The sequence below is a fragment of the Chiloscyllium punctatum genome, chromosome 38, assembly GCF_047496795.1.
Source record: "Chiloscyllium punctatum isolate Juve2018m chromosome 38, sChiPun1.3, whole genome shotgun sequence".
Lineage (NCBI taxonomy): Eukaryota > Metazoa > Chordata > Chondrichthyes > Orectolobiformes > Hemiscylliidae > Chiloscyllium > Chiloscyllium punctatum.
This window is the reverse complement of record NC_092776.1, coordinates 40,553,095-40,580,951: the sequence shown is the minus strand read 5'-3', so window position 1 is coordinate 40,580,951 and position 27,857 is coordinate 40,553,095. Positions and strand designations below refer to the sequence as shown.

At 40.3% G+C, this 27,857-nt stretch overlaps 1 protein-coding gene across 1 annotated transcript in view; it reads left to right on the top strand.

Annotated features, from left to right (window-relative positions):
* Positions 1-27,857, top strand: part of cfap46 (cilia and flagella associated protein 46) — a 219,984-nt gene that overhangs the window by 182,711 nt on the left and 9,416 nt on the right. The window contains exons 48-57 of the mRNA XM_072557677.1: positions 1,957-2,075; positions 3,994-4,085; positions 5,247-5,411; positions 6,664-6,728; positions 11,896-11,956; positions 16,231-16,266; positions 17,408-17,510; positions 19,828-19,940; positions 24,025-24,106; positions 27,529-27,665. Coding sequence (XP_072413778.1) covers positions 1,957-2,075; positions 3,994-4,085; positions 5,247-5,411; positions 6,664-6,728; positions 11,896-11,956; positions 16,231-16,266; positions 17,408-17,510; positions 19,828-19,940; positions 24,025-24,106; positions 27,529-27,665 — 973 coding nt within the window. The remainder of the gene's footprint in view (positions 1-1,956; positions 2,076-3,993; positions 4,086-5,246; positions 5,412-6,663; positions 6,729-11,895; positions 11,957-16,230; positions 16,267-17,407; positions 17,511-19,827; positions 19,941-24,024; positions 24,107-27,528; positions 27,666-27,857) is intronic.

Below are 27,857 nucleotides of genomic sequence, written 5' to 3'. Positions count from 1 at the left end.
GATAACTCCAGCCAAGGGACAGATTTCCCTTGATTCCCATTGACCCCACTTTTGCTACAGCTCCTTGATGCTATATTTTGCCAAATGCTGCTTTGATATCAAAGGCATGTACTCTCGCCTCATTCTCTCCTTGATGCTCAACAATGTTTCCCATCACTAATCAAAGTCGAGCACCATTCAGAATCATGGAACCCGTGCAGAAGTTTAAACATTCAGTCTCACCACGCTAACACACAGTGATAGTAAAATGTACATCTGCAAGATGTAACCTGTTCCTCAGCAGGTCCATCACACTTGGACTGTTAAGGGACCTGTAACATTAGCATCACACCTGCGATCAGGCATTGATTAGCCTTAAATATGACTTTCCAAACAGACAACCTCAATAACTTTGAAGAATAAGGCCCACAGGTACATGAGAATATCATCACCAACAGGTTTCCCTCCAAATACATATAATGCTGGCTTGGAATTATATTGTGATTCCTTCACTAAACACACCTATTTGATGTGAACTGCAGTTGTCCGTAAGTGCAGTTCACACAATCAAACCTAGCACTAAGGAAGATAGTAGTGGTTGCTAAAGGTCAGTCATCTCAACTCCAGGACACCCCTGTAGGGGTTCCTCAGGGAAATGTTCAACCACCTTCAACTATTTCATCAATGACCTTGCTTCCATCATAAGATCAGAAGTGGGGAATGTTCCCTGATGATCACGCAACGTTCAGCACAATTTGCAACTCCTCAGACATTGTGCCAGTCCATTGTCCAAATGCAGCAAGACCTTGACAATATTCAGGCTTTGCTGACAAGTAAAAAGTAACTTTCATATTACACAAGTAATACAAGCCTCTGACAATCGCCCCTTGACATTCTATTACTATCACTGAACACCCCACTATTAACATCCTGGGATTACTATAGATCAAAAACAGAACTGGAGTTGTATAGATATTGTGGCTACAAGATCAGTGCAGAAGCTAAGAATTGTGCAGTAAGCAACTCATCTCTTGATTCCCTAAAGTCTGCCCACATTTACAATGCTTCCATCATAAGGTGCGATGGTGTACTCCCTAACTTGCCTGGATGAGTGCCGTTCCAGCAAACTCAAGGAAGCTTGACAACATCCTTGAATGGAGCCTCCTTGAATGGAACCACATCTGTAAACATTTACTTCTGATGAAAGACAGTGCAGCAGTATGTACCATCTACAAAATGTACTACAGAACTTCCCCAAGGCTCCTGAGATAGTACCTTTGACCACTGCCATCAAGTAAGACAAATGAAAGAGATACATGCTATATCACCACCTTCAAGCTCCCTTCTAAATCACTCACCAACCTGACTTGGAAATGTTTTTTCTGTTCCTTTGCTGTTGCTGGGTCAAAATCCTGGAACTCCCTCCCTCCCTAACAATATTGTGGGTCTACCTATACCAAATGGACTGTCGTTGTTCAAGAAGGCAGCTCACCACCATCTTCTAAAGGGTAACTAGAATTAGGCAATAAGTGTTGTCCTTGGTAGCGAAGTCCCACATCTCCATGATGGTTGTGCAAGAATGCCTGTTTTGGCAACAAACTTGCATCCAATGAATGGAAAGAAACAAAAAAAGTAGTTAATCCATCTTAAAAGCTTTTTTAGACTGTAGTTTCTAAAATAAACCTTTTTTACTACACCCAACTGAGGTGGAGTCAAAAAACAAATCATCATTTACAACGTTCAAGAAAATAAGCATCATTAAATATTCGACACAGTTATTGGTTTACAGTTTTCACAGAAAATGAAGAGTCATGAAATTCAATCCCAGAAAGCTATGTAAGTTCTAGAACACCAGACAATAAAAACAGAATTAGTCACTCTAAGTCTATTGCAAAGTGGTTTATCATATTAGTAATAAATGTGCATAAGATATTAAGATTAGGAGTTTAATTTATTTTTTCATATTCAAATTAAAAGAAAGGAAAAAGTATTCAAGGATTTGAACTCAGCCTCGATGCAGATTTCTCCAGTATTATTGAAACTATGGAGGATTACCTGAATCCCGTTCTGTCACAGTTTGACCTTACATTTTCTCCGTAAGTACTCACAATGCATTCCTCATAACAGCCATAAAAAATATCTGACTTGGTTTGGTGAGCCTTTGAATTTCTGTTTGGTGAGGGAAACAAAACACCTGAGAGTCCCTAACTTAAATGTCTATAAGATTAGCAAGTATAGCTGCTGTAGTGTGCCTTCTACCAAACTTTGACTGAGGAGTAGCTTTCTGAATTTCCTAATCTGTATAGGTATCCATGCCACCAGCAGCTAGTCTTAGGCAGCTTGGTGTAGGAAGGAAACAAAATGTATCATTGCTATCTGCTTTGTTTTGTGTCTCCCCCTCCACAAAAATCTTTCCAACCCAAAAACATGCCCATAAGGCTCAACGGATTCTAAATATAAAGACATGCAACATCTCGAGATTTGCTGGAGCTTAAGCTCTCATGCAATTGTATTTGCTGGTGGATTTTATATATGCCAGCTGGAGGCCAATGCAGCTGCTGTCACTCTTCCCAGGGTGGCGAAATGAATATTTTCAGCTGGGTTGGGAGGTTCTTCCTCCTGCCATGTGACCTCTGTTATGTGATCTTGTGACATTGGTGGAGTGTCTACCCCTAAATGAAGCCCCTCACAAATTGACAGAAAAGGAGACAACAAGCACAGACCATGGCTTAATTTCTAGCATGTCTGACAAACTACGAGGCTACGGAATTTCAGGTGTAAAATATTTTATTGGGATGAAAGGAGAATTGATTTCTATGACAGGCCTAGACTTTGTTATATATTAAACCAAAGTGTTTCACCAGTTTTTCAATTGATGAATTTCAATGTGGCCACATGATACAGCAAAATCTTCCCGGCTCCATGACAGCTGTTTGGAGGCACAGCCAGGAACAAATATGAAAAGTTTATGTCAGGTCAGCTCCTTGTGATGTCCCTGCCTCCAAAAACTTGCCAGTGGAGGGACAAAGATGTTAATAGCTACGAGTCTGGCATTTGGGATACCCGGTTAAGTCAATTAGATAAAAGCAAAATACTGTGGATCCTGAAAATCTGAAACCATCACAGAAAATGCTGGAGAAACTCAGCAAGTCTCACAGAATCTACGAATGAGAAAAACAGAGTTAATATTTTGAGTCGAGCATGACTTCTTCAGACAGTTCAATGGGGTCAATTAAGCAGCACGTAGAAAGGTTATGAGGCCTTGCACCAGGCCCAGTGCTGTGGTAAGACATCGTAGTGTTAGTGTATGTTACTTAATAGCCATCTAATTACTCTAACTGGATACCCTGACTGCCAGGCTGATAGCCACTAATTTGTTTATCCCACCTCGAGCAAAACAGTTCTGAAGCAAGAACACCACAGGTAGCAGAATTGACATGAAATGTTAATATTTGTTCCCAGCTCTGCCTCAAAGCAGCTCTTCTTTTCTTCTTTCCCTATCTGTTTCTTTCATTCTCTCTCTGCTCCTGTCAATCTGCGTTTGTTATAAATAAGACAGGAGTTTTGCTTATAGCTGACCAAAAGGCTGGGTCCCCAACCCCATCCTCTGGTTTGAGTAAACACATTACCACCGTGATACCCGATGGGGGGGGTCAGCATTAAATTCCATCCACCTAGCAATATCTAGCAGAAAACCCGAAAACAGGTAGTCACTCAAAGTTCATTCAGGGAAAAAATTGTTCCAGTTTTTTAAAAATCTATAACCACAATGAAACCACAATGTGGATAACCTGAGTGCACTCTTAATATCTCAAATGCTCTGTGTTGCGAAGACATCCACAATTATAGTATGGTTTGTGTGAAATCCAGGGCAAAATGAAGACTGAGCAGCAAATGATCAAATAAATAGCTTAAGAAAACTGCTCTAAAACCAATAAATATTGGCTATATTTCTAAGATATATGGGAGATGAATACCTTTTTGAATGAATGTTTTTATCTTGCATCTTTTTAGTCAACAGCCTTCCCCAGTAGCACCCGCGGATTCAGCGAAATCAAAATCCAAAAAGAAAGATGAAAAATCAGTGGGTGAAAAGTCAACTCCAGGTATGTGACAGTTATCTAGGAAAGGATTTCATGGACAAGCTTTAAAGAGATTAACCTTGGATTATGTTGATTTATAGCTCCACCATTATTTGGTTTTTCTAACATCAGTGTGCCCTTTATGTATTTCTAGAATCTCTTTGGATTCTCCTTAACTCTATTTGCCTAAGCTATCTCAAGTCCCTTTTTGCCCTCCTGATATCCCTCTTAAGTACACTCCTACTACTCAAAGTTTGTGAGAAGATTTGTAGCTTGGGTGCTCGTTGTTGTGGTTCTGTTCTCCGAGCTAGGAATTTGTGTTGCAGACGTTTCTTCCCCTGTCTAGGTGACATCCTCAGTGCTTTGGAGCCTCCTGTGAAGCGCTTCTGTGATCTTTCCTCCAGCATTTGTAGTGGTTTGAATCTGCCGCTTCCGGTTGTCAGTTCCAGCTGTCCGTTGCAGTGGTCAGTATGTTGGGTCCAGGTCGATGTGCTTTCTGATTGAATCTGTGGATGAGTGCCATGCCTCTAGGAATTCCATGAACAGAGAACTTCCTTCCTTCCTTCTTTCCTTTTCTTTCCTTTTCGTTTCTTTCTTTCTTTCCTTCCTTCCTCCCATTGGCTGGCCAGCACCAGTCCTCCCTTGATTCTCCAATTCAACTTCCAAACAGCTGTCAGTTCCTGAGCGTAACAGTATCCGCTGCTCTATCTCCAACACCAGTGTTCTTACAGCAGTAAATAATCTGCATTATTTTCTCAGGCCAGTACCCAACATCAACAAATAAACCAAAGAGCTGTGAATGCTGGAAATCAGAGAGAAAAATGGAAATTGTTGGAGAAACACAACAGGTCTAGCAGCATCTGTGGAGAGAAAGCAGAGTTAACATTTTGGGAACTGTTCTTTAGAAGAGTCAGTAGACCTGAAACATTTACTCCGCTTTCTCTCCACAGATGCTGCCAGACTAGCTGAGTTTTTCCACCAATTTCTGTTTTTGTTTTTGTGACCAAGCATCAGTCTTTTGTTCTCTTTTCTTAAAACAAGCTGCTGTTCAAAGTTAAATTCTCAACACCAAACCAAAAGTGAGAAAAATAGAAACAGTGATGGTCGCAGCATTACAAATATTGAATTTTTTAAAACAATCATTATGCAGCTAACTTAGGTTTTACTTTATCATTTTTGTTGCAGGCCATTCTCAAGATTTAGGGGAATTTATAATCATCTTGGCTGACAAACTATTGTTGGAACTGCCTTTGGAGGTTTTGAATGTTTTACAGGAGGATGCAATCACCTCCGTATCAAGAGATTTTTCTTTACAGTTGCTATACAATCGCCTACACAAAGATGCATCAGGTAAAATATGAAATAATAGGTTTATCAATTGAAGTTGTTCAGTTCACAGAAAAATCACCTAACATTTATAAGATATAAAAATCTTCCAAAAAGCAAAAGGCGTGTGAAGGGAATAAAGGTAAAGTTGCTATAGTCTTAACAGACCATAGGGCTGTTCTCATATTTGAGAGAGGTGGCTGGTGGTGGTTTACTCTGAGGGCCATCATACTGCAGGTGAGAGGAGAGGTTAAGAAGGTGAGCCCTTCATGGTAATATCAGTTGGTGTGAAATTTGAACTCAAGCACACATCAAGGGCTGAAGGGCCTGTATTGTGCTTTACTGTTCTATCTTTTATGTTCTATGATTTTGTTGCAATAAAAGCCCAGATTTTAAAAATTGGCAATGAGCCTGGCCCCTTTTGATTTTTCTTTCACAGCCCATTTCTATCTAAAAGGGAGTTGCTGAGAGGTGGACTGGGAAGATTAATAGAGGAGCTGAAGGCAATGAACTGAAAAGAGAGACAGCATGATAAATTGAAATAGAGATTGAAATGAGGAGTCATTCTCTACTCCTTACTCCTACTGCCTGTTGGTGTCGAGTCTAGAGGACATCCTTTCTTGTCTCATTCTATCAAAACTTCCAAAAATCTTAGAACCTGCTTTCTTCCCCACATTGTGCATTTCCCACCATTTCCCCCAAACCAAACTGGAATTAGTTTTTGCATGACTGCGAGCACCTGCTCCAGCTGCAGTACACTTCCCTCCAAGAGGTGCAGGTTAGCTTTAATCAGAACAAAGTCTAAGAATTACCCTGATGTTGCAGTTTTGGATCATTTCTGCTGATGCCTGCAGTCAACAGACAAGGTAGATAGCAACAGCTGCACACAGTAGTCATTCCAGTTAGCAGGCAACACAAAGATGGCATGCTGCTTGCATTTCAGACAACAATGCACGATTTACTCAGACTTAGTAATCCTTGCACCAGCTTTTGGAACTGTTCAACTTAACCCATCAACATAGCGAAAGAATAACTTTATTTTAGTGAAGGAAGTAGAAATCTTGTGCCATTTTTATTGGCACTGGTTTTCTTAGATTCACATGGGCTGTTCATGAGAGTGAAATCTTTTAAAGACTAAGAAAGTGCAGGTATTGATTCTGCTCACAAATATTTATTAGTGTGAACCATTAGATAGGGGGAGCACTGTTTTATATGTGTCTGAATCTCTGAGAGACTTCCTAATTTTTAAATGTTGATGCCTTTCCTTTCTGAACAGACACTGTACACAAGGACACAAGAAGTCCGAAACCAAAAGGAGATCACAAGAAAGCCATTAAAATGGTAACCTCTACAAATATTTTAATCGTTGACAATTACAAACATGTCGCTTTTTTTCTGTGAATATTATGTAACTCATAATTTGCTCAATTGTTTCAGAAGAAATCATCTTTCTTATTGTTAAGGTGCCATGTGACAGACATAACTGAAATTGTTAAAGGTAGAACCTCATCACTGCTATCCCCGTGAAATGCATTTAACACAAATGTTATTTATAACTCATTTATGGTGATCAAAGATCACTTCGAAATGACTTCAGATTTGGCAATCAAATTTAATCAGTGCCTGCATAACTTTTTAAAATGCACCTATGAAAGTGTTAAATTCTGTTCCAAAATGCATATTTCATTGAAAACTCAGCCTATGTCTTCAGCCTTTTGTTTTCTTAAATAACTGAATCTAATATCTGTCAGAATGGATGGAGTATCCCCCTCTGTGAGGTAGCATGAGGAATGATGAGAATAACAGTGAAATATTGGAGAAAATGAAAATATCAGAATCTTGACATCAAAAAAGATTGTTGCAATAATCCCCTCAAGCCTTAAATGACAAGTTCAGAACCTCACCATTGAAAAGCATCAGCAAACCATCAACCTCACTACTGTGTGTCTGCTGTCAAACCAATTTATCCACCAGTCAGCCCTTTGGGACATTGATTTGGAGCTCGGAGACATCTATGACTTACGTGCTTTTGTCAGATGGTTTGTGAGCAGGAGCATACAAGCATCCCATGCATCTGCACAGGATATATCTCTGGCTCTTAGCTTGCTTTTTCCCATTCACTGATTTGAAGGGTGTCAACCTCTGTATACAGCTTATGGCTTTCCAAACGCACACTTACTGACTTCGGCACTGACTTATGGTCAGCGCCTCCGTGAGGCTCATGTTGTTTCTAGGTAGCACAACCTGTTGTGACGAGTTTCTGTTACATCAACATCAGACATATAGCAGCAAACATATTGTATATGCATCAAATGGCCATGTATGTAAATCGAAGGGGAGCAACCATTAAAGGGGTGAAGAGTAACAGTGCCACAATCAATCTAGGGCTTGTCTGGAGGCCGGTTATTTGGTCTCCTTAAGTCAGAGGATCTTTCCAAGGATTGGACCACAGTTAGTCTTGCAGGTCAAGTGTAAGCAAACTGGGGTCACAGATGGGTCTGTCGTGGTGCTGTGGCAACATTATAATGCAGTTGGGCTGTGGTCAGTTGATGCTGTTCTGTCAAATCAGTCCAGGGGCTGGGATATGGTCACTGCTGGGAGTTTCAGCAATACTATTCAGGGGCTTACCAGGAACTCCTTGGAGTTCTGGGAAGCTGGATGGACTCTGTTGTCGTGTATCACTGAGGGAAAGATGTGGCAATTGATAGTCGTAAGACAGTATCTTATAGTGAATCAGTAGAGACTCGGACCTCTGGAATAGAAATTCAAACAGGTCATGGTAAATCCATGCAGCGGGAATAGGGCCCATAATGGCACATGAATATCCTAAGTCATGGGCATTAGGGATAAAATGGTTACTTTAATAGTGATATAAAGACACTGAATGGAAATGGAGAGGCACTGAAATGTCATGGAACTACAGGGATAGCAAAACAAAACAGAACAAGAAGGATAAGGGAAATTTATGCCTCCCAGGTAGAGCCTGCAAATCACTGGCAATGAAACAAAATTATACCCTGGCCGTGTCCAATTGAAATTCATCTGCAGAATAACTTTGTAACGTGGATGTGACTGCATGCAAACAGGACAGAGTAGCTTTAGTCTTCCTCTCTTTGAAGGTAGCATAAGACGTTTGGAATTTGTAGCTCTGCCAAGGGCAACTGCAGGAATTATGCTCCCACTGAATCAGTAAAACCACACAGCTGGCTTCAATTTGCTCTTCATCAACAGGTCATTCACTGTCAAAGAACATACATGAAGAATTATTGCCACAAGCAATCTCAACCATGATATTGTGCTCACAAATTGTCTCCTTGCCATGTCAGCTAAGCAACGTCTGAAGTCTCCATTTCACAAACATGTTCCGTTGCTAGCACTGGAAGACCGTGCTTCACAGCAGTCACATTGTGTTTACCAGGTTGATACCTGGACTGAACAGGTTGTCATATGGGGAAGGATTGGATAGGCTAGACTTGTTTTCATTGGAGTTCAGAAGACGAAGGGGTAATTTGATAGAAATTTCTAAGATCCTGAATGTCTTAATAATGTGAGTGTGGAAAGGATATTTACTCTAAAGAGTGACTCCCGAAATGTTTTAAAATTGGGATCACCCTTTAGAATAAAGTTGCGGGGATATTTTCTCTGAAGGTCCTGTGACTTTGGACTGCTCAGCTTCAAAAGGCAGTGGAGATGCGGTCATTGAATATTTTAAAGATGAAGGTAGATACATTTTGATTTGTTTCTCTCATAGCAAAGTAGGAAAGCAGAATTTAGAACACAAACACCATCTCCTGTCCCACCCAGTTCCATGACCCCTGCAAAGCTGGGCATGAACTTTCCTTTCCTCTGGACCATGTCTTGAATCCCTGCAATGTGGAAGCAGGCCATTCAGCCCATCAAGTCCACGTCAAAGAGCATCTGTCCCAGACCCCCCCCCCCCATCCCTGTAACCTTGCATTTCCCACTAAATCTGCACATCTTTAGACTGTGGGAGGAATCCAGAGCCACCCAGAGGAAACCCACACAGAGATGGGGTGAATATGTAAACTCCACGCAGACAGTCACCCGAGGGTGGAATCAAACCTGGGTATCTGACGCTGTGAGGCAGAAATGCTAACCACTGAGCCACCATGCTGCCCTTGGACATAATGTTCAAGGACCACAGTGTGAGGGGCTGTTTCTGGCTTGTAGCATTTGAAGTGTCTGCATTTGGGCTTTAACTTTGATCCCAGTGGTGCAAATGCCAAAAGCTCCTAACAGAAGTGAGCACTTGTACATTTACAAGTGTGCAATTTTAAAAAAACTCATTTGTGGGATGCTGGCATCGCTGGCTGGCCAGCATTTATTGCCCATTCCTAATTGCCCTTGAGAAGGTGGTGGTGAGCTGCCTTTTTTACTGTTGCAGTCCTCCTGCTGTAGGTTGGTCAACAATACCATTAGGGAGGGGATTCCAGGATTTTGACCCAGTGACATGAAAGGAACTGCAATATATTTCCAAATCAGGAAGGTGAGTGGCTTGGACAGATACTTGAAGGTGGTGGGGTTCACACGTACCCGCTGTCCTTGTCCTTCTAGATGGAAGTGATCGTGGGTTTGGAAGGTGCTGTCTGAGAATCTTTAGTGAATTTCTTCAGTGCATCTTGTTAGTAGTATACACTGCTGCTACTGACTGTAGGTGGTGGAGGGAGTGGATGTTTGTGGATGTAATACTAATCAAGCGGGCTGCTTTGTCCTGAATGATATCAAGCTTCTTGAGTGTTGTTGGAACTGCATTCATCCAGGCAAGTGTTGAGTATTCTATCACACTCCTGACTTGTGTCTTGTAGATGATAGACGTGCTTTGGGGAGTCTGGAGGTGAGTTACACACCACAGTATTCCTAGCCTTTGACCTGCTCTTGTAGCAACTATGTGTATGTAGTGAATCCAGTTAAGTTTCTGGTCAATGATAGCACCCAGGATGTTGATATTGGGTGTTTCAGTGATGCTAATACCATTGAATGGCAAGTGGCTGTGGTTAGTTTGTCTCTTATTGGTAATGATCTTAGGCTGGCATTTGTGTGGCACAAATGCTACTTGCCACATGTCAGCCCCAGCTTGGATGTTGTCCACATCTTTTTGCATTTGTATATGGACTGCTTCAGTATCTGAGGAGTTGCGAATGGTGCTGAACATTGTGTAATCATTGGCAAACATCCCCAGTTCTGATATTATGATGGAGGGTAGGGCATTGATGAAGCAGCTGTATATGGTTGGGCCTAGGACAGTACACTGCTGCAGAGCCATCTGGGAACTGGGATAACTGACCTCCATCAACCACAACCATCTTCCTATGTGCCAGGTGTGTAAGGTTCCTCAAGAAATACATCCAAGAGCCTGTTGTACAGTGAATGAAGTGAGGAGTGGAAAATGGTGAGAGAGAATTTGATTCAAATTATGGTGGAAAGAGTGTCATGATTTGCACTTGACAAAACACTTGAACCCAGAAAAGAAACGTATTAACCACTGTTTTAAATAAAATAAAAATGTTAAATTAATAATGATTAAATACCTATACTTAATTACATACTCTCTTTCGAAATCTTCATGCTTTTTTTTACTTGTTGGCCTTAGCCTTTCCCAAAAATATAAACTTGAATTAGATATTTTTACATAGATTTAAGACATTGATTTGAATCTGGATTATGCAGATCAAGATTAAGTGTCCAACATTTTTAGAATGCATCAGTACTGCTCAGTTATCTGTATTATCAGAATATTTTTATTGAACTTTTGGTATTTTACATATCGCAGCATTTGTTCAAATAATTTTATAAAAGGAGAATAAAAATCAAAAGCTTTCAGCTAAAAATTATAGTGAGGACTTTGGGGAAAAAACAGAGGCTGAGAGCATGTTTGTGAATAAGAGTGAGCCTGAGCAACACAGGCACATGAGACATTTGCACTGTGGGAGTGCTACAGCTACAGTGTTAGTTTCTCCCAGCTACCCTGCAAAAAGATCTTGGAAACTCGGGAAGAATTTGGAAAGACATCTGAAAGTGGGGATCTGCGTCTTGTATTGGAGGCCTCCTAAAAGTTGATGCAGGGAACTCTTTAATGACACATCTAATCCATCAAGACTCTGAGATTCATCACTGCCATTTTCACTCTTTAGTGACCAGGCGTCCTCGCCAATAATAGTCTACAACCCAACTGAAGATCTAACTCTAAAATTAGAGACTTTCTCTCCATATAGAAGGTTTAGGAGGCTTCTTATTGTCACTTGAAAATAGTGTCTAATGGCTGAGACCTGCAAAATCTATTTTCCAGGTTTATGAGTGTTATAATGGACTCCCACCAAAGTAGTAGCAGACTTAGCCCAAATTGTTTATTTTAAATCAGGGATATAAAACTCTCATGTAGTCAGGAAAACTTGAGGGATTTTTGTAATTGTTGATTATTACCAAATGCAATATCCTGACTGATTTTTGTGACAGTTTCAGTGTGCCACTTGTCTTCCTAAAATTACAGGTACCAATTAACCGTGTTGTGCCATCGAGCTGTTTTCCAGTGGACACTCACAATTTCAAATGTATCCTTTCCATTATTAAGATTTCTTTGAAAATGTTAATTCTAACCTGTTTGTCATTTATATGATTAAAGAGATTGGTAAAATATATTGTGAGAAATTAACTGGTATTATAAGTAAGCTTCACACAGTCAGGAAGGAGAGATCACATCCAGAGTGAGACACTGCCTAAATGAGTAAGCAGTTTGGAGAATTCTGAGGCAGCTTGGGAATTCAGTGCAGAGGAGACGAAGTGCAGTTAGCTTTTTTATTTCTCTTTTTTTAATCTCCTAGTTTGTAAGGATTTTTTTTAAACAGAATAAATTGAAGCCTAAGATCAGTGGCCGAGCAGAAAAACTGTAAATCAATTTGACTATCTATTGTAGGTTACACTTGGATTGAAGGTAAATAGGAAGAATAGTTATAGGCTACAAACTAAAAGACCAGTATGAATTTTTTTTAAATCAAATTGAGTTAGTAATTAACCTAGAGATGCTGGGCCTGGCATGCCATGTAACTGCACAATATGGTAGCTGGTAGGCCCCATTGTGGTTCACAGTGACCACATCTATAGTAAGTATTGGTTGCTTGAGGAACTCTGGCTCAGAGTTGATGAGCTTGAATCTGAGCTTCTCACTCTGCAACACATCAGGGAGAGGGAGAGTTACCTGGATCTATGTTTCAGAAGATGGTCATACACCTCTAACCACTGACCTCCAATAAGGTCAGTAATTAAAGACAGGAGGGTGTGATTACCAGCACGGGGATAGGATAGGTCACCGGAATAGACACTACTGGCTGTAGCCAGGATCGAGAGTCCCAAAGGCTGTGTTGCCTGCCTGGTGCCCAGGTTCAGGATATCTCATTTGGGCTGCAGAGGAACTTGGAGTGGGAGGGGAAAGATCCAATTGTTGTGGTCCACATAGCTACCACAATATATGTAGACAGAGAAAAGAGGTTCTGCTGAGGCACTATGAGCAGCTTAGAGCTAAATCAGAAAACAGAATCAAAAATCTGGATTACTGCCTCAGCCACAAGCAAATTGGTACAGAGTCAAAGCGATTAAAGAGGTAAATGCAAGGCTGAAAGATTGATGTGAAAGAAACATGTTCAAATTCATGGGATATTAGGGAAGGAGGGAGCTGTTCCGATTGGATGGGCTTTACCTGAATCGTGCTGGGTTTAGAGTCCTGATGAACTGCCTAACTAAGGCTGTGGATAGAGCTCTAAACAAAATTAGGGGAGGTGGACTCAGATGCATGGAAAATGTTAAAGGTGGAGGAGGGTTTAAGCAAAAATTGTTTAAGTTTCCAAAACAAGTAATAGGACAGAGCGTATGAAAGAGGTCATGAATCCAACTCCGGTATAGCCAATAAGGGGACAGCTATGAAAAGGAAGACAATCAATACAGGACTGAAGCTGGTGTAGTTAAATGCGCATGATAAATGAGCTAGGAGTGCAGATTGAAGTTGGCAGGTATAACATGGGTATCACAGAGACATGGCTGTAAGGTGATCAAGACTGGGAATTAAATATCCAAGGATACAAATCCTAAAAAAAGGACAGGCAGATGGGCAGAAGGGATGGAATTGCTTTGTCAAGGAATTAAATTGCATTGTTAGCAAGAAGTGATTTAGAGCCAGTAAGCATGGAAACTGTGTGGGTAGAGTTGAGGAACTACAATGGCAAAAAGTCCCTGATGGGAGTTGTATCCAAGTTTCCTAGCAGTCATCAGGATATGGGGAAGAAAATAAATCATGAGAAAGGAAAGGCATTTACAATGGGCACTATTTTAATAATTATGGGGCACTTCAATATGCAGGTGCTAAGATGGTGCCGTGTGTGGCAACACATTTCACTATTCTCCTGGACTTTGTACTTGAATATATGTGACAATAAACCTAATTCTAATTCGACTGGGAGGCCTGGACAGAATGGATATAGAGAAGATGTTTCCAATAATTGGAGAGACTTGGACTGAGGGTATAGCCTCAGAGTGAAGGGACACTTTATAATTGAGATGAGGAAGAGTTTTTTCAACCAGAGGGTGGTTATTCAATGTAGCTCTTTTTCACAGAAGGCTGTGGAGGCCAAGTCAATGAGTGAATTTAAGACAGATAGATATGTAATAGGATTGAGTGTTACAAGGAGAAGGCATGAGAATGCGGTTGAGAAGCATTGTGTTGTCATTGCTTATTTCAAAGACATAGACGGGAAGGTTGCAATTCCAATTACGTGGCTGAAAATCTCAACATTTTCTCCTTCAGTTAATCAACCAGACTACGGCTGGGTTTCAAGTGGTGCTGTTGGGGGGCTTGATATTGCAGTATCAAAATCATGGTTGTCCATAAGATGTTCTTTATTGTCAAAATCATTCAGCTTGTTTTCAACGGCAATCAAATCACCCATGATCTTATTAAATGGTGGAATAGGTTTAAAAGACCAGATGATCTAATTTGTATGTTGTTATGAGAAAACACTTATTTGCACATTGAGTAGTCATAACTTAAAATGCTTATTTTCATATTTTCATACTTTCTTCATGTTATTTTGGAATATTAAAGTATATAGTTATTGGTATTGTTGACTTTTAAACTGTAAATACTTATCTTTTTAAAAGTATCTTGTAGTTTTGTTCTTTCAATAAGTGACTGGAACTTCAAATTCCATCTACTGTAATAAAAATGTAAGTCAGACTTAACCAGATGATAACAAAATTTGAGTGTCTTATCCAGAACTGGAAACAAATTTGGAGGTCTACTCTGGAAAACTTTACATTACTTGGACAATACTGGTCAATGTCATGTTGACTTCAATTTCAGGACAGCATGTAATAATGACATTTAAATTTACAAAGCCTTTAACACTTGCCTGTCAGAATGTTCGTGATTCCTCAGTACACCTTCCCCAGTGATCACAAACTTGTCACTGAGGGAAGTTTTTAGGGCTTTGAAGAAAACCCACACCAGCACACAAAACTAGTGAGTCTGGGGTGGGTAATAGAATCCACATAACTTATAGGATTCATACTGTGACCCAGACTTCAGAAGCACTGTATCAGTGATCATAATGGAGTCTCCATGTGCCTGCTACCCTCTCCTTGCAAAGTGTTGGCGATGAAATAAATATTGGTGAATTACCCTATCATGAAAGCAGTGATAGTGTTTTAGTGATGGAGACAGTAAATAGTCTAGGTAGTGCAAATCTAGTGTGTGTGGTTTTTCCAGTTAAGTTTGAGTTTCCTGAATATTGTTGCGATTGCATTCACCAGCCAAATGGAGACTATCAATCCTATTCCTGACTCATGCCCAATGAGTTGCTTTGTGGGTCAAACAGTGAGTGATTTCTTGTGGAGCTCAGCTTCTTACCTTCTGTTGTGTTATTTACATAACTGATCCAATTAAGGTTTTGGTGAATGGTGACTTTTAGTATATTTGATACTATACTTCAATATACTATATATTTAGTGGGAGATTTGATAGTGTAATGCAGTTGAATGTCAAGGTGACATTCTGTACTCTGTCTCATTGGACCTAGGCCTTGCCTAGAACTTGTGTGGCACAAATGCGAGATGGAATTACCAACTAAGTCTTACATGTGAACACAATTGTGTAATGATCAACAAAGGTTTCCATTTCTGATCTTATGATGGAAAGGAAGTAATTGACAAAGCATCTAAAATGGTTGGGAAAAGGACACTGCACTAAGCAATGTCTGCATTGATGTTCTGGGCTGATTAGCTTCTGACAAACATAACCTTTCCTCTTTGAACTAGGAATGACTCTAGTTCAGGACAGTATTCCAGCAGATTGTCATTGTTTTAAGGCCGTTGGACTTCTTCATCTTACTAGACTTCAAATAGAAGTGGTTTATCTTTCCTCACTTTCATGTGTTTCCTAAGGTTTGATTAAATAAAATAATTATACATGCAATTGTTTCCTTTATTTCAATTGTTTTGGGATGCTGATGGTCAAATTTGCTTCTAACACTTGGGGTAAAGGAGACTCCATTTTCCCCGAGTTTTCTAAAATAGCATCCAAAGCAGAATGAAAGATCGTCTTGTCTTGCTTTTTTCCCAACTGAGATGATTATGTTTAACACTTGAAATGATATGATTACTAAAACACTGATAACACCAATTTGACAAGTTCACACTACTGCTATAGAACCTGAGGGAAGGATGAGCTTTTTAGACATCTAGGAAGACAATGTCAATAATCCTGCTAGCAGATTGATTATGTGCTGTTGGTTGAAACTGGAAGTGGCCTCCACTATTTAACCTTAATTGGATTTGTCAGATATTGTGGATCCTTATGATGAAACTAATGACTCAGGTAAGGAGAATATAAATGTACATTCACAAATGAGTCTGTATGTTAGGTTTCAAAGCAACAGAGGAACCTCACAACTGATCGCATTCATCATAATTGGATATCCCAGCAGAAACATATAGCGAAGCAGTCAAATATGTTGTAGTTGATGTCCCTTAGTTTTTCTTCTGGACTTCCTAATAATGTGCAGTTAAAATGTTTAGCTGCTAACTTGGCCTTTGTTTTTAAGATTCCACTTTAGGTATTTCCTTGGAAATTATATAACTATGAATTTGAATTAGTTAACTGTCAGTTAATGTTGGCACTTTTTGAGGTTGTTCTTACGTCAAGATTATTTGCAAATATTTTCTAAGAGTACTTAATTGAGATTTGATTGGTTTTTAAGCCAAGTGTGATGTCTGGACCATAGTGCCTGAAGTGCTCAGGTCAGTACTCGACACAATTAATACTAAGAAAAGTGTCAGTTGATTAGGTTAAAGGTTAAATGGCTATGAATTTTATCTTGGCTGCAAAAAAAGAGATAGTCAGGTAATTGGACCAGCCTACTATACACAAGAGGCCATATTACAGCAGAAAATGTGTATACATCTAAAAGCACAGGGTTTGAGTTATTTTAGTTTTAAGTTAAAAGAACAGCTTAAATGTCTTTATTTATGTTGTCAGTATGAAATACTTGAAAAATGCTGAAATATCTGATAAAAAAGAATATGGTAAAAGCACTGAATTCTGGATCATTTTGAGCAAACTTTCTGCGTTGCCAAATATTTAGTTGGGAAGATCTATTTTCAGTTATGAAGCCATAGTCCATTAAGGACCATTGAAAGGCAGTAGGAAATAAAAGTCTGTCAAATTGACAGTGTTCTTTTAAGCTTGAGGCTGAAGCATGTTCTTGCATTATTTAATTGAGTAGCTGTGCTTGAGATTGTTGAGTTTTTTTTATTCTAAACGTCTAGTCACAAGAAATTGTGTACCCTAAACCTTACCTACAATATCTATAATTACTAAAATAACCTAATGTTTAAAATGAACTACTTGTATGTCTGCATGAATCAAATTGAGTACTGTGATCTGAAAGTTATTAAATGCAACATTAAAACACTAATTAGAATTGGACTATACTCAGCTACTTTGCTATGTTTTTTAGGAGTGTTCAGTCCTGTGAAAGTAATGACAGACATTATAGAAAAATACTCTTCACAGTTCACAGCACACTGGGATGGAATCATGGGTATTGACTATGTTCCAAGGTATGTTAAATTGTTCAGTTTCTTTTTTAGTTTTGTCAAAAGGTTCTATTAATGAAGGTGAGTGTCCCAACAGAGTGCTTAATTATATCCTCATTTCTACTCTGCTTGTTCTTTTCCATGTTATTTGCCTTTGTAATTATTATTGCGTTTGATGCAACTTAAATCTCGCAATAGGTATATTTTTAACAGATATACATGACTTACGTTGATAGTTATCTGGATGATGTTAGACAATTTGAACTATTGACATCCAGCTACCATCTCACCCCTTTTATAGACCTACCCAATAATCTAGCTGTCCATCTCATCCACCTAATCCATCTATCTCACAACTACTCATCTCACTCATTTACTCTTGTTGCCAAAAGGTGGGCATGTCCTGGTTTCCTCCAACACCAAGGATAGTGAATGGCTTGCCAGAGAATTTGTGGTTGGTGATGTTCTTTTGAAGTTTTGGCTCTTCTCCATTTAGATGGTATGAGTTGTATGTTTAAAAGCTACTTTGGTAAGCTGCAATGGTGCATTTTCTAGATGATATGCACTGCTGCTATTGTGATTCAGTACTGGGAGGAATTAATGTTTAAAATGCTTGGGTATATAGAACAAGATTACCCAAACGAGACAGGCAGGGAGTATTTTGTTCGAATAACTGATTGTTCAGATAACAGATAATGTTTTTACAGCACCTTGAGATCTTGTTCTGATAATCTGAAATTCGAATAATTGATGTTCAGATAACCGAGGTTATTCTGTATATGCTAATTAAGTTGGTGGTTTTGTCCTGGATGCTGTTAGCTTCTAAAGAATGTTTTGAATTAGCATTCATTAAGGCAAGTGGAGAATATTTCATCATACCCCTGACTTGTGCATTGAGGATGGCGACCAAGCTTTTGGGAGTCAGGAGGTGAGTTACTCTCCACAGAATTCCCAGCCTCTGGTCTGTTCTTGTAGTCAGTGTTTATGTAATCAGCCCAGTTCAGTTTCTAGTCAATGGTAATGCCCTGTATGCTGATTTTACAATGGCCATCACATTAAATGTTAAGTGATGAAGATTAGATTCTCTGAGATGTCAATTGTCCAGTACTTGTGTTACTTGCCACTTATTAGGTCAAGCCTGAATGTTGCTCCAGTTTTGCTGCATATGCTCCAGTATCTGAGGAATCTCAAACGTTCTGAATATAGCGCAGTGATCTACAAACATTTCCACTGCTCACCTTATGGTGAAGGATTGTATTCCATCATTAATGCAGCAATTGAAGATTGTTGGTCTAAGGCCCCTCTGCTCTCAGGAACTCTTGGAGGGATGCTCTGGGATTGGCCTTCAAAAACCACAGCCATGTTCCTTTGTGCTGGATGTGATTCCAATGAATGGAGAAGTTGCCCCCTGAAAAGATCTCGGAAGAAATGTCTGGGTCAGTTGGAGAGAATGTTTGTGTGCCAAGGCACTGCACTCAGTATTGTCACTGCTTGGAAGATTCAGGCCACACTTTCAGGAACTTTTTAAAAAAAATCTAATTACCAGGTAGAACATTTAGAGTTAGAAGTTGGTGAGTTTACATTGTTCTGTTTTGCCAGGGCTCCTTGGTGCCACAGGAGAAAGTGAGGACTGCAGATGCTGGAGACCAGAGCTGAAAATGTGTTGCTGGAAAAGCATAGCAGGTCAGGCAGCATCCAAGGAACAGGAGAATCGAAGGGCTTATGCCCGATACGTCGATTCTCCTGTTCCTTGGATGCTGCCTGACCTGCTGTGCTTTTCCAGCAACACGTTTTCAGCAACACATTTTCAGCTCCTTGGTGCCACATTCAGTCAAATGCAACCTTGATGTCATTCTCACCTTACCTCCTGAGTTTAACTGTTTGTCCGTGATTAGATCAAGGTTGTCATGAAATCTGATGCTGAGTGGTCCTTGCAAAACCTAAGCATCAATGAACCAGTTATTGCAAAGTAAATGCTACTTGATAGTACTTTGAACAATCCCTTCCATCACTTTTCTAATAATCAAAAGACTCTATTGATTACTACTCTTCTTCACTTGTGCATGGTCTGGCAATGAGATGAATTTTCTGAATTCCTAAAGAAACATTGATTGCAATCTATGGCTTTTGCAGTGGGAATATTTGATAAAATGTTAGCATTGAGTGCAATATATTATCCTCCAAAATTGGATATGTGCTTCACGACTGAGGTACAGTAAATATTTGCTTTAGGAAGCTGCATTATAACTATTTTCTGAATTCCTGTTCACCCTGACATTCCAAGTTTTTGCATTTTTAATTTTCCAATTGAGTAATCAATGGTATTTTCTTTCTTTCATAGTCATGCAGATTGGGAAGAGATGCTAAAAAGTTGCAGTGCGTTTGTCTTTTATGGAACAGAGCGTTTTCTTGCGAATGTATTACCTTCAAAACTCATTTCCATGAATCTTCCAGGTATAGTCAGTCGTGTTATACTGAGCTGTATGATTAAGATTTCTCAGAGTTCTTCTCATGTCAGTTGCAGTTCAAACTTCTTACAAAAAGTTCTGTTTATATCATGTGATCATTTACCAATTATCCTACAATTATGTAGGACAACAATCTCTCCTATGTGGGCGGCACAGTGGTTAGCACTGCTGCCTCACAGCGCCAGAGACCCGAGTGACTGACTGTGTGGAGTTTGCACATTCTCCCCGTGTCTGCGTGGATTTCCTCCGAGTGCTCCGGTTTCCTCCCACAGTCCAAAAATGTGCAGGTTAGGTGAGTTGGCCATGCTAAATTGCCCGTACTGTTAGGTGCAGGGGTAAATGTAAGGGAATGGGTCTGGGTGGGTGCGCTTCGATGGGTCGGTGTGGACTTGTTGGGCCGAAAGGCCTGTTTCCACACTGTAAGTAATCTAATCTAATCTAATCTAATCTAATCTGTGCTAGTTCAAATTCTGTCAGGACATGTTAGAGTGCACGACACTGAAGGCTTGCATATTCGATGTGTAACACCTTATCTCAAAAGGTGCACTTTGAGATAATGGACTGTGTGTCAGAACAATAAAAATGTTCAAGAAATTTATCTAGGAAATGGTTTTGTTTCAAAATTCTCTCTCGCTATCTGGCCCTCTTGTACAATTATAATACTATTTAAAATGCTACCATGCCTTTTTTGCTTTCACTGATCATTTTGTTTGTAAATAAATCTGGAACAGTAATGGCGTGCTCAGATAGAGGTAATGTACATTTTGCTGAACACAACCGCAACGGTTCAGCCTCATTCTTTTAACTCAAACTGACCTAGAAACATTTGAATGTCACCAATAGTCCTTAAAACCTGCTATAATTTTTCAGTCCCTCAGACAGCAGTGAATTGGCTGCTTTGCACAATAATGCATTCATGATACTTTGTTATAAGAGATTTTTAAATTATGTTTGTTTTGGCCTCTCTCACCCCTGCTAATCAGGCCATCATGACCTTAAGCCAGGGCATTTGTGCACCATTACTCATATACAATTCAGACCTGTTCATGACCTCTTTCCCAAAACAGCACGAGCTCTGAACAGCCCACAAATGCTGAATGAGCAATCAAGGTAGCATCTAACACAAAACCAGATTTTTTGTTGATATATTATTCCACACCCTTCATGTTGTACATCAAAGTATTTAGTGTTTGAATCGTGGTGTAATCAAATGGATTTACATGAACACTTGTGAGTGGTTCTATTTTGTGCTATCCAGCACATGCAGTTGAAGTGGAGACAGGCTGCTGGCCTTGCTGCTTTGTGGCTTTAGATGACAGTGTTGGATGTCCTTTGGATGCCTGAAACCTATAATGGTAAAACATTAGTCCACCTGTTACCTGTCCAGGAGCTGCTTCTGTCATCATGGCTTGATGCAATGTTGTTGAGCCATCTTGAAAGGAGTACCTATGAGGTTCACACACCTGTTCTGCCACCATAGCAAGGTCCATTTCCCTTGCTGAATGTTGAGTGTTGAGTGCATGAGAATAGTTCGAGGTATGTTGTGTCCATCTTGTAGGTTCATTGCTCCACGGAGTTCCGTGTATAGGCGAGCACACATTCATATATCATGTATCCATTGAACGTAATGTTACATATTAGTCATTATTCTCTCAATGGAAGAGGCATGCAATCAAGCCAGAGAAGTGGGTGCCACTACTCCATTGTGTGTGCATGATGTCAAATACTCTGGAAAGTTTGACAGATGCCCACACATGTCATTCCCTTGTTCCAACACCTGCTACGTTGGTGAAAACTCCAGGAGTGGCAATCTACAAGAATCTCATTGTCACTGCCTACTCGATGGCTGCAGCTGTCTGTTTCCCTGTTGAATGCATGCCTGCACACTTCTGTGCCATTCTCACCAGCTGGTTCTACTTTTTCTAACTAATGCCCACTGACATGAGACTGACTGTGCTGGAAAGGGCCAAAGAATGATCATAGAATCCCCACAGTGTGGAAACGGGCTATTCGGCCCACCAATTGTCCAAAGAGTAACCTACCCAGACCCATTCCCCTACCCTATTACTCCTTATTTACCCCGGACTAATACACCTAACCTATACATTCCTGAACACTATGGGTAATTTAGCATGGCCAATCCACCTAACCTGCACTTCTTTGGACTGTGGGAGGAAACCAGAGCACCCGGATGAAAGCCACGCAGACATGGGGAGAATGTGCAAACTCCACACAGTTACCCGAGATGAAATCAAACCCTGGTTCACTGAGCCACCAAGTTGCCCATATGATGTGACACTGTCTCAGACAGTGGCTTTGCCATTGAGATTCCACTCCATGGCAGTTGATTCCCGATGTGACTACCAGCCAGACCTCTTGGTAAAGCTTGGTAGTCTTCCCATTCAGTCAACTGGAAAGAGCACTTCTCTCTCACCAAAGTGCACTTTCTGCCTTCAGAAACATCTCCAGAGAGGCATTGCTAAACTTTGCAGCCACCTTCCTGTAAATCCAACCACCCTGACGTAGCCTCCCTTAGTTAAGACCCCTCTTTCACTTCCCTTCTCTTTATGATACCACAGTTGTAAGTGTTGTCTTCCCTTTAAATATGGTGTGTCCTTTTCAGCTGCTTTGATCATTATTGATTGGCTCCCACACTTCCTATTGGTCAGTTGGAAACTAGAGGTCAAATTCACAATGATATCCCACTACCTACTTTATATAGTCATTGGGATTTACTGTGTTTTGGTAAAATTTAGCCCCATGACTTCAAATACCACCAGGAGCATTATGAAGAGCTCATGCAGCTCTCTCTCTGATAAATACTTGAGACCAAAAGACATAGGACCTGAGATAGGCCATTCAGCCGATCAGGCCTGCTCTACCAATTAATGAGATCCTGGCTGAACTGATAATTCTCAGCTCTACTTCTGTGCCTTATCCCTATAGTATTTGATTCCCTTACTGATTAAAAATCTGTCTACCTTAGCCTTGAATATATTTAATATTCCAGCCTTAGCTGCCCTCTGTGATAAAGAATTCCATAAATTAACAACCCTCTAAAATAAGAAATGTCTCCTCACCTCTGTCTTAAATATGAATTCCGAGATGATGCCCTCTGGTCCTCACTCTCCAGAAAACTGAAACAATCTTTCAGCATCTACTCTGTCCAGTCCTCTTAAAATCTTATATATTGAGATTTTCATGATCTGTGCAATTTTACTGACTTCCACTGAAGTTCCCATGTGACTGATACTTTGCTGTGGATCACTGAGGCAATATTATACATGGGTTATATTTCTTGTGGATTTCATAGAGCAGAATTTCCTTTCAGAGACATGATTAGAGATAGAAAAGCCAGAAAATTGTTGCTGGCATGTTCTTGCATCGATCGTTGAAATGTTCAGAGCTTCCAGGCCCACCACTGAGGACAAAACCAACCAGAGAGTGAATGAAGCAGCTGCTCTTCATCCCACCAAGAAGTCTCTTAGTGACAGTTGAACCACAATTATAACTGTTAATTGTCCAGTCAAGGGGCTACTCCTTCATGGTAGCCTGGCAGTTCTGTCATTTTAAGATTTTTCTTTTTACCTCCCTGGAGATGCCCTCTCTTTTACAGGCATTGGCAACTCACACTTCAGAAGGTGAGGCTGAAATTGAGTCATTGCCGGAGATTTTTCTATTAACGCTTTGATCTTCGGGCTTGCCTCATCCTCAAGTGAACAGTAAATGTGATGTTTGACCTCAGATAGACTGTCCTAACAGAAATCGCATCAGCTATCTGACACCAATGAGACACAAGGTTGGGATTTAGCAATTTGCACAATATCAGGGTTTCTATCCCCCCAAAAAAGTTCTGCTGATCATATCAGCATCGAACAACATTTTCCCACTTTGCAATTTAATTCAGAGGGACTGAATTTGATATTGGCATAGATTTTTTTGTGTGCATAGACATTAGTAGTATATGGAAGAATAAAAAACTATCAGATTGGATATTAAAAGATACATTAACTTTTGGCATTCTAACAACTTATGATTTGACTTTTATTCTCTCACTTCTGTTTACCCAGAATGCCAGTTGATGATTATTCTGGACCTGGCTCAAACTTGTCAAAGTTTTCGTCATCAGTCCGTTCTGGACAGACCAAAGAGGTAATGCGTAATGCATTGAAAATTTGACATGGTTAAACAAGTTGTCTGTTTCTTAAGCATTTGAATGTTTATGCATTGCCTTTTCTTACATTCAAATTTACTGGAGACTATGTGCAATTCTCTTTCCCATCAGAAACAGAACCTCAATTTTATTTTGACTCTTAGCTGTAGTTAAATGGTCAACACCAACTGGCTGAAATTTAAACAGCGACTAAAGGCAAGATAACATCATAGCAAATGAGGCTAGGAGCCTCAGAGGTCAGTGCTGGGCCCATTGCTGTTTGTTATCTATATCAATGATTTGGATGAGAATGCACAAGGCATGACACTAAAATAGGCAGTACCATGGACAGTGCGGAAGGTTAACAGAAATTGCAGCAAGACCTTGATCAGCTGGGGAAGTGGGCTGAGAAATGGCAAATGGAGTTTAATATAGGTATGTGTGTGGTCTTGCATTTTGGAAAATCGAATCAAGGGAGGAGTTTCATGGTGAACGGTAGGGCCTTAAGGGGCGCAGTGGATCAGAGAGACCTTGGAGTTCAGGTGCATGGTTCTCAGAAAATGGAATCACAGGTAGAGAGGGCAATGAAGAAGGCTTTTGGCACGCTGGCCTTCATCAGTCAGAGTTCTGAGTAAAGAAATTGGGAAGTTTTGTTGCAGTTATACTGATGTTGGCGAGGCCGCACTTGAAGTATTGTGTTTCGTTTTGATCACCTTGTTGTAGGAGGTATGTTATTAAACTGGAAAGAGTACAGAAGAAATTTACAAGGATGTTGCCTGGGCTCAATGGTCTGAGTTGTTGGGAGAGGTTGGACAAGCTAGGACTTCTTTCTTTAGAGCCTAGGAGACTGAGAAGGGGTCCTTATATAGGTGTATAAGATCATGAAAGGCATGGATAGGGTGAATGCACTCAGTCTTTTTCCCAGGGTTGGGGAATCAAGGACTAGAGGGCATCAGTTTAAGGTTAGGGGGGTAAAGAATAAAAGGGAACTTGAGAGGCACCTTTTTTACACAAAGGGTGGTATGCATATGGAATGAGCTGCCAGCGGAGGTGGTTGAGGCATGTACATTAACCACATTTGGACAAATACATGGATAGGAAAGGATGAGAAGGATAATGGCCAAGTGCAGGGAAATGGGGTTAGCATAGATGGACATTTTGGTTGGCATCGACCAGTTTGGGCCAAAGGGCCTGTCTCCGTGCTGTAGCACTCCAAAACTCTATGACTGTCAACACTTTAGCTCCTTAAGCTAATCTATCATTCAGTACGATTGTGGCTGAACTTCAATGTCAACTTAACTTTTCTACCCAAATCCATTGATTCTCTGAGAGACCAAAACTCTGCCAGTTTCAGTCTTTTAAACTTATTCATTCATGGGATCTGGGCATCAGCTGCTGAGCCAGCATTTATTGCCCATCCCTAGTTAACTTCAAGCAGGTGAGCTATGTTCTTGAACCACGACAGTCCCTGTGCCATAGATACCCTACAATGCTGTTACGGAGGATATTCCAGCATTTTGACCCAGTGACACCGACGGAACAGTGATATATCCCTACGTCTGGACGGTTAGTGACTTGGAAAGGAATTTGCAAGCAGCAGTGTTCTTGTGTATTTGCAACCACTGCCCTTCTCAGTAAAAGTGGTTGTGCGTTTGGAAAGTGCTTTGGTGAATTTCTGCAGTGAGTCTTGTGGATAGTATATGCTGCAGCTGATGGTGGCATTATTGGTGGAGGAACTAAAACAGGCTGATTTATCCTGGTTGTTGCCGAGTTTCTTTAGTGTTTTTGGAGCTGAACTCATTCAGGCAAATGGGAAATATTCTATTGCACTCCTGAAACGCGCCATGCAGATTTAGATAAACTTTGGTCCATCAGGAGATGAGTAATTCACTGCAGGATTCCCAGGTTCTGTACTTATCATCACAGTACTTACATGGCTAGTCCATTTCAGTGTCTGGTTAATGGTAATGCCAGGATATTGATAGTGGGGAGTTCAGCAATGCTAATGCTTTTGAACATTCAGGGGTGATGGTTAGGTTTGGTCTTGTTGGAGATGATTATTGTCTGGCACTTTGTGGCAAAAATGTCACTTAATTTGTTAGCCCAAACCTGGAGATGTTGCAAGACTTGTTGCGTTTGGAGAGGAGCTGCTTCATATCTGAGCAATTGCAAATGGTGCTGAACGTTATGCAATCATCAGTAAATATCCCCAGTTCTGACCTTGTGATAGTGAAAAGATTATTTATGCAGCAGGCAAAGATGGTTGGCCCAGGTTACAAGTCTGACGAATTCCTGAAAGATTTTCTGGAGATAACTTCCAATAACCATAACCATGTTCCTTTGTTCTGGCTATAATTCCAACCAGCAGCAAAGTACTAGCTGCCGTGCACCCCACCCCCAACCCTGCCACCCCAGTTCTAACAAACTCCAGTTTTGTTCAGGATCCTTGAGGTCACACTCGGTCAAATATCGTCTTGAAACTCAGTCAAATATCGTCAAAGAAGTCACTGTCACCTCACCCCAAGAATTCAGCTCTTTTCTCCATGTGTAGACTCAGACTGTACTGAGGTCAAGAGTTGAGTGTTCCTGGAGGAACCCAAACTGAACATCAACAAGCAGGTTATTGCTAAGCAAATGCTTGAGAGGAGTTGTGATGACCCTTCCATTACTTTACTGATGATCAGGAGTAGAGCACTGGAGAAGAATCATAGGATTCTTGCAATGCAGAAGAAGACCATTCATCCCATCACACATGCACCGGCTCTTCAAACGAGCATCATTGCCTTATCCCAATCTCATGCTTTTTCTTCAGCAGTAATTAACTCGGTCGATTTGTCCCACTTTGAGTATAGGACATATCAGGTTGATTTTCCATATTGTCAGGTAGATCCCATTGTTGTAGTTTCGAATATACAGAACATTGAGTCTCCACAACTCGCTTCTACATATATCCCTTACTCACCAATATCTTGACATAGGTTTTCAGCTTGGATCCTTTAATTATGCCAGATGTACCTCCAATGGCAAGGTTACCATAGACAGATCCTGCCATAGCTTGTCAGGAATGGCCAGAAGCTGTTGAGTTAAGAAGCACCACAAAAATCTTCAGTAAAATTTAATCATGGACTAACTTGTCAATTATTGACTGGCGCTATGGGAGAATGGTTTCACTTGTCAATGATAGCATGATGGATATAGAGGCACAACTGGAGGTCCAATACAAACTATTTTAATTCTCAGTAATGACTTAGCCCAAAGATTGCCACCAAAGCGACATCTAACATTTGTATGGACAGTTAAGAGAAATTATTGTGAACAGTTCACTCCACGTTCTGCACTCTCCTTGGTCTAAAAAGACTTTTTTTGCTTCACTGTGTTATCCAAGTATTCACTAATTTCAGTTTTCTTTAATCTTCTGAAGTGCAATGCAGCTGTCAACAGAGAAACAAATGGATGCAGCAATACTTCTAAGCCTGACTGGAGTTCGCTCCCTTATGATGAATCAGTGGCATAGTACACTTCAAAACAATGCCAAAACATTTAATGAACTTGCAAAAAGTAAGTCTTACAATTGTTTTGCACACCGTTTAATATTCCTTTTTTTTTAAGTAAAGGTAATTCCATGTAACAAAAAATGGCACAGCCTCCACATTCGAGAAAGATTTGCTTCATAAAATCTTCTTTAATTCTCTGACATTGTGAAAATCTTAGCATGTCTACCTTATAATTCTTGTACTTTTGAATAACTCT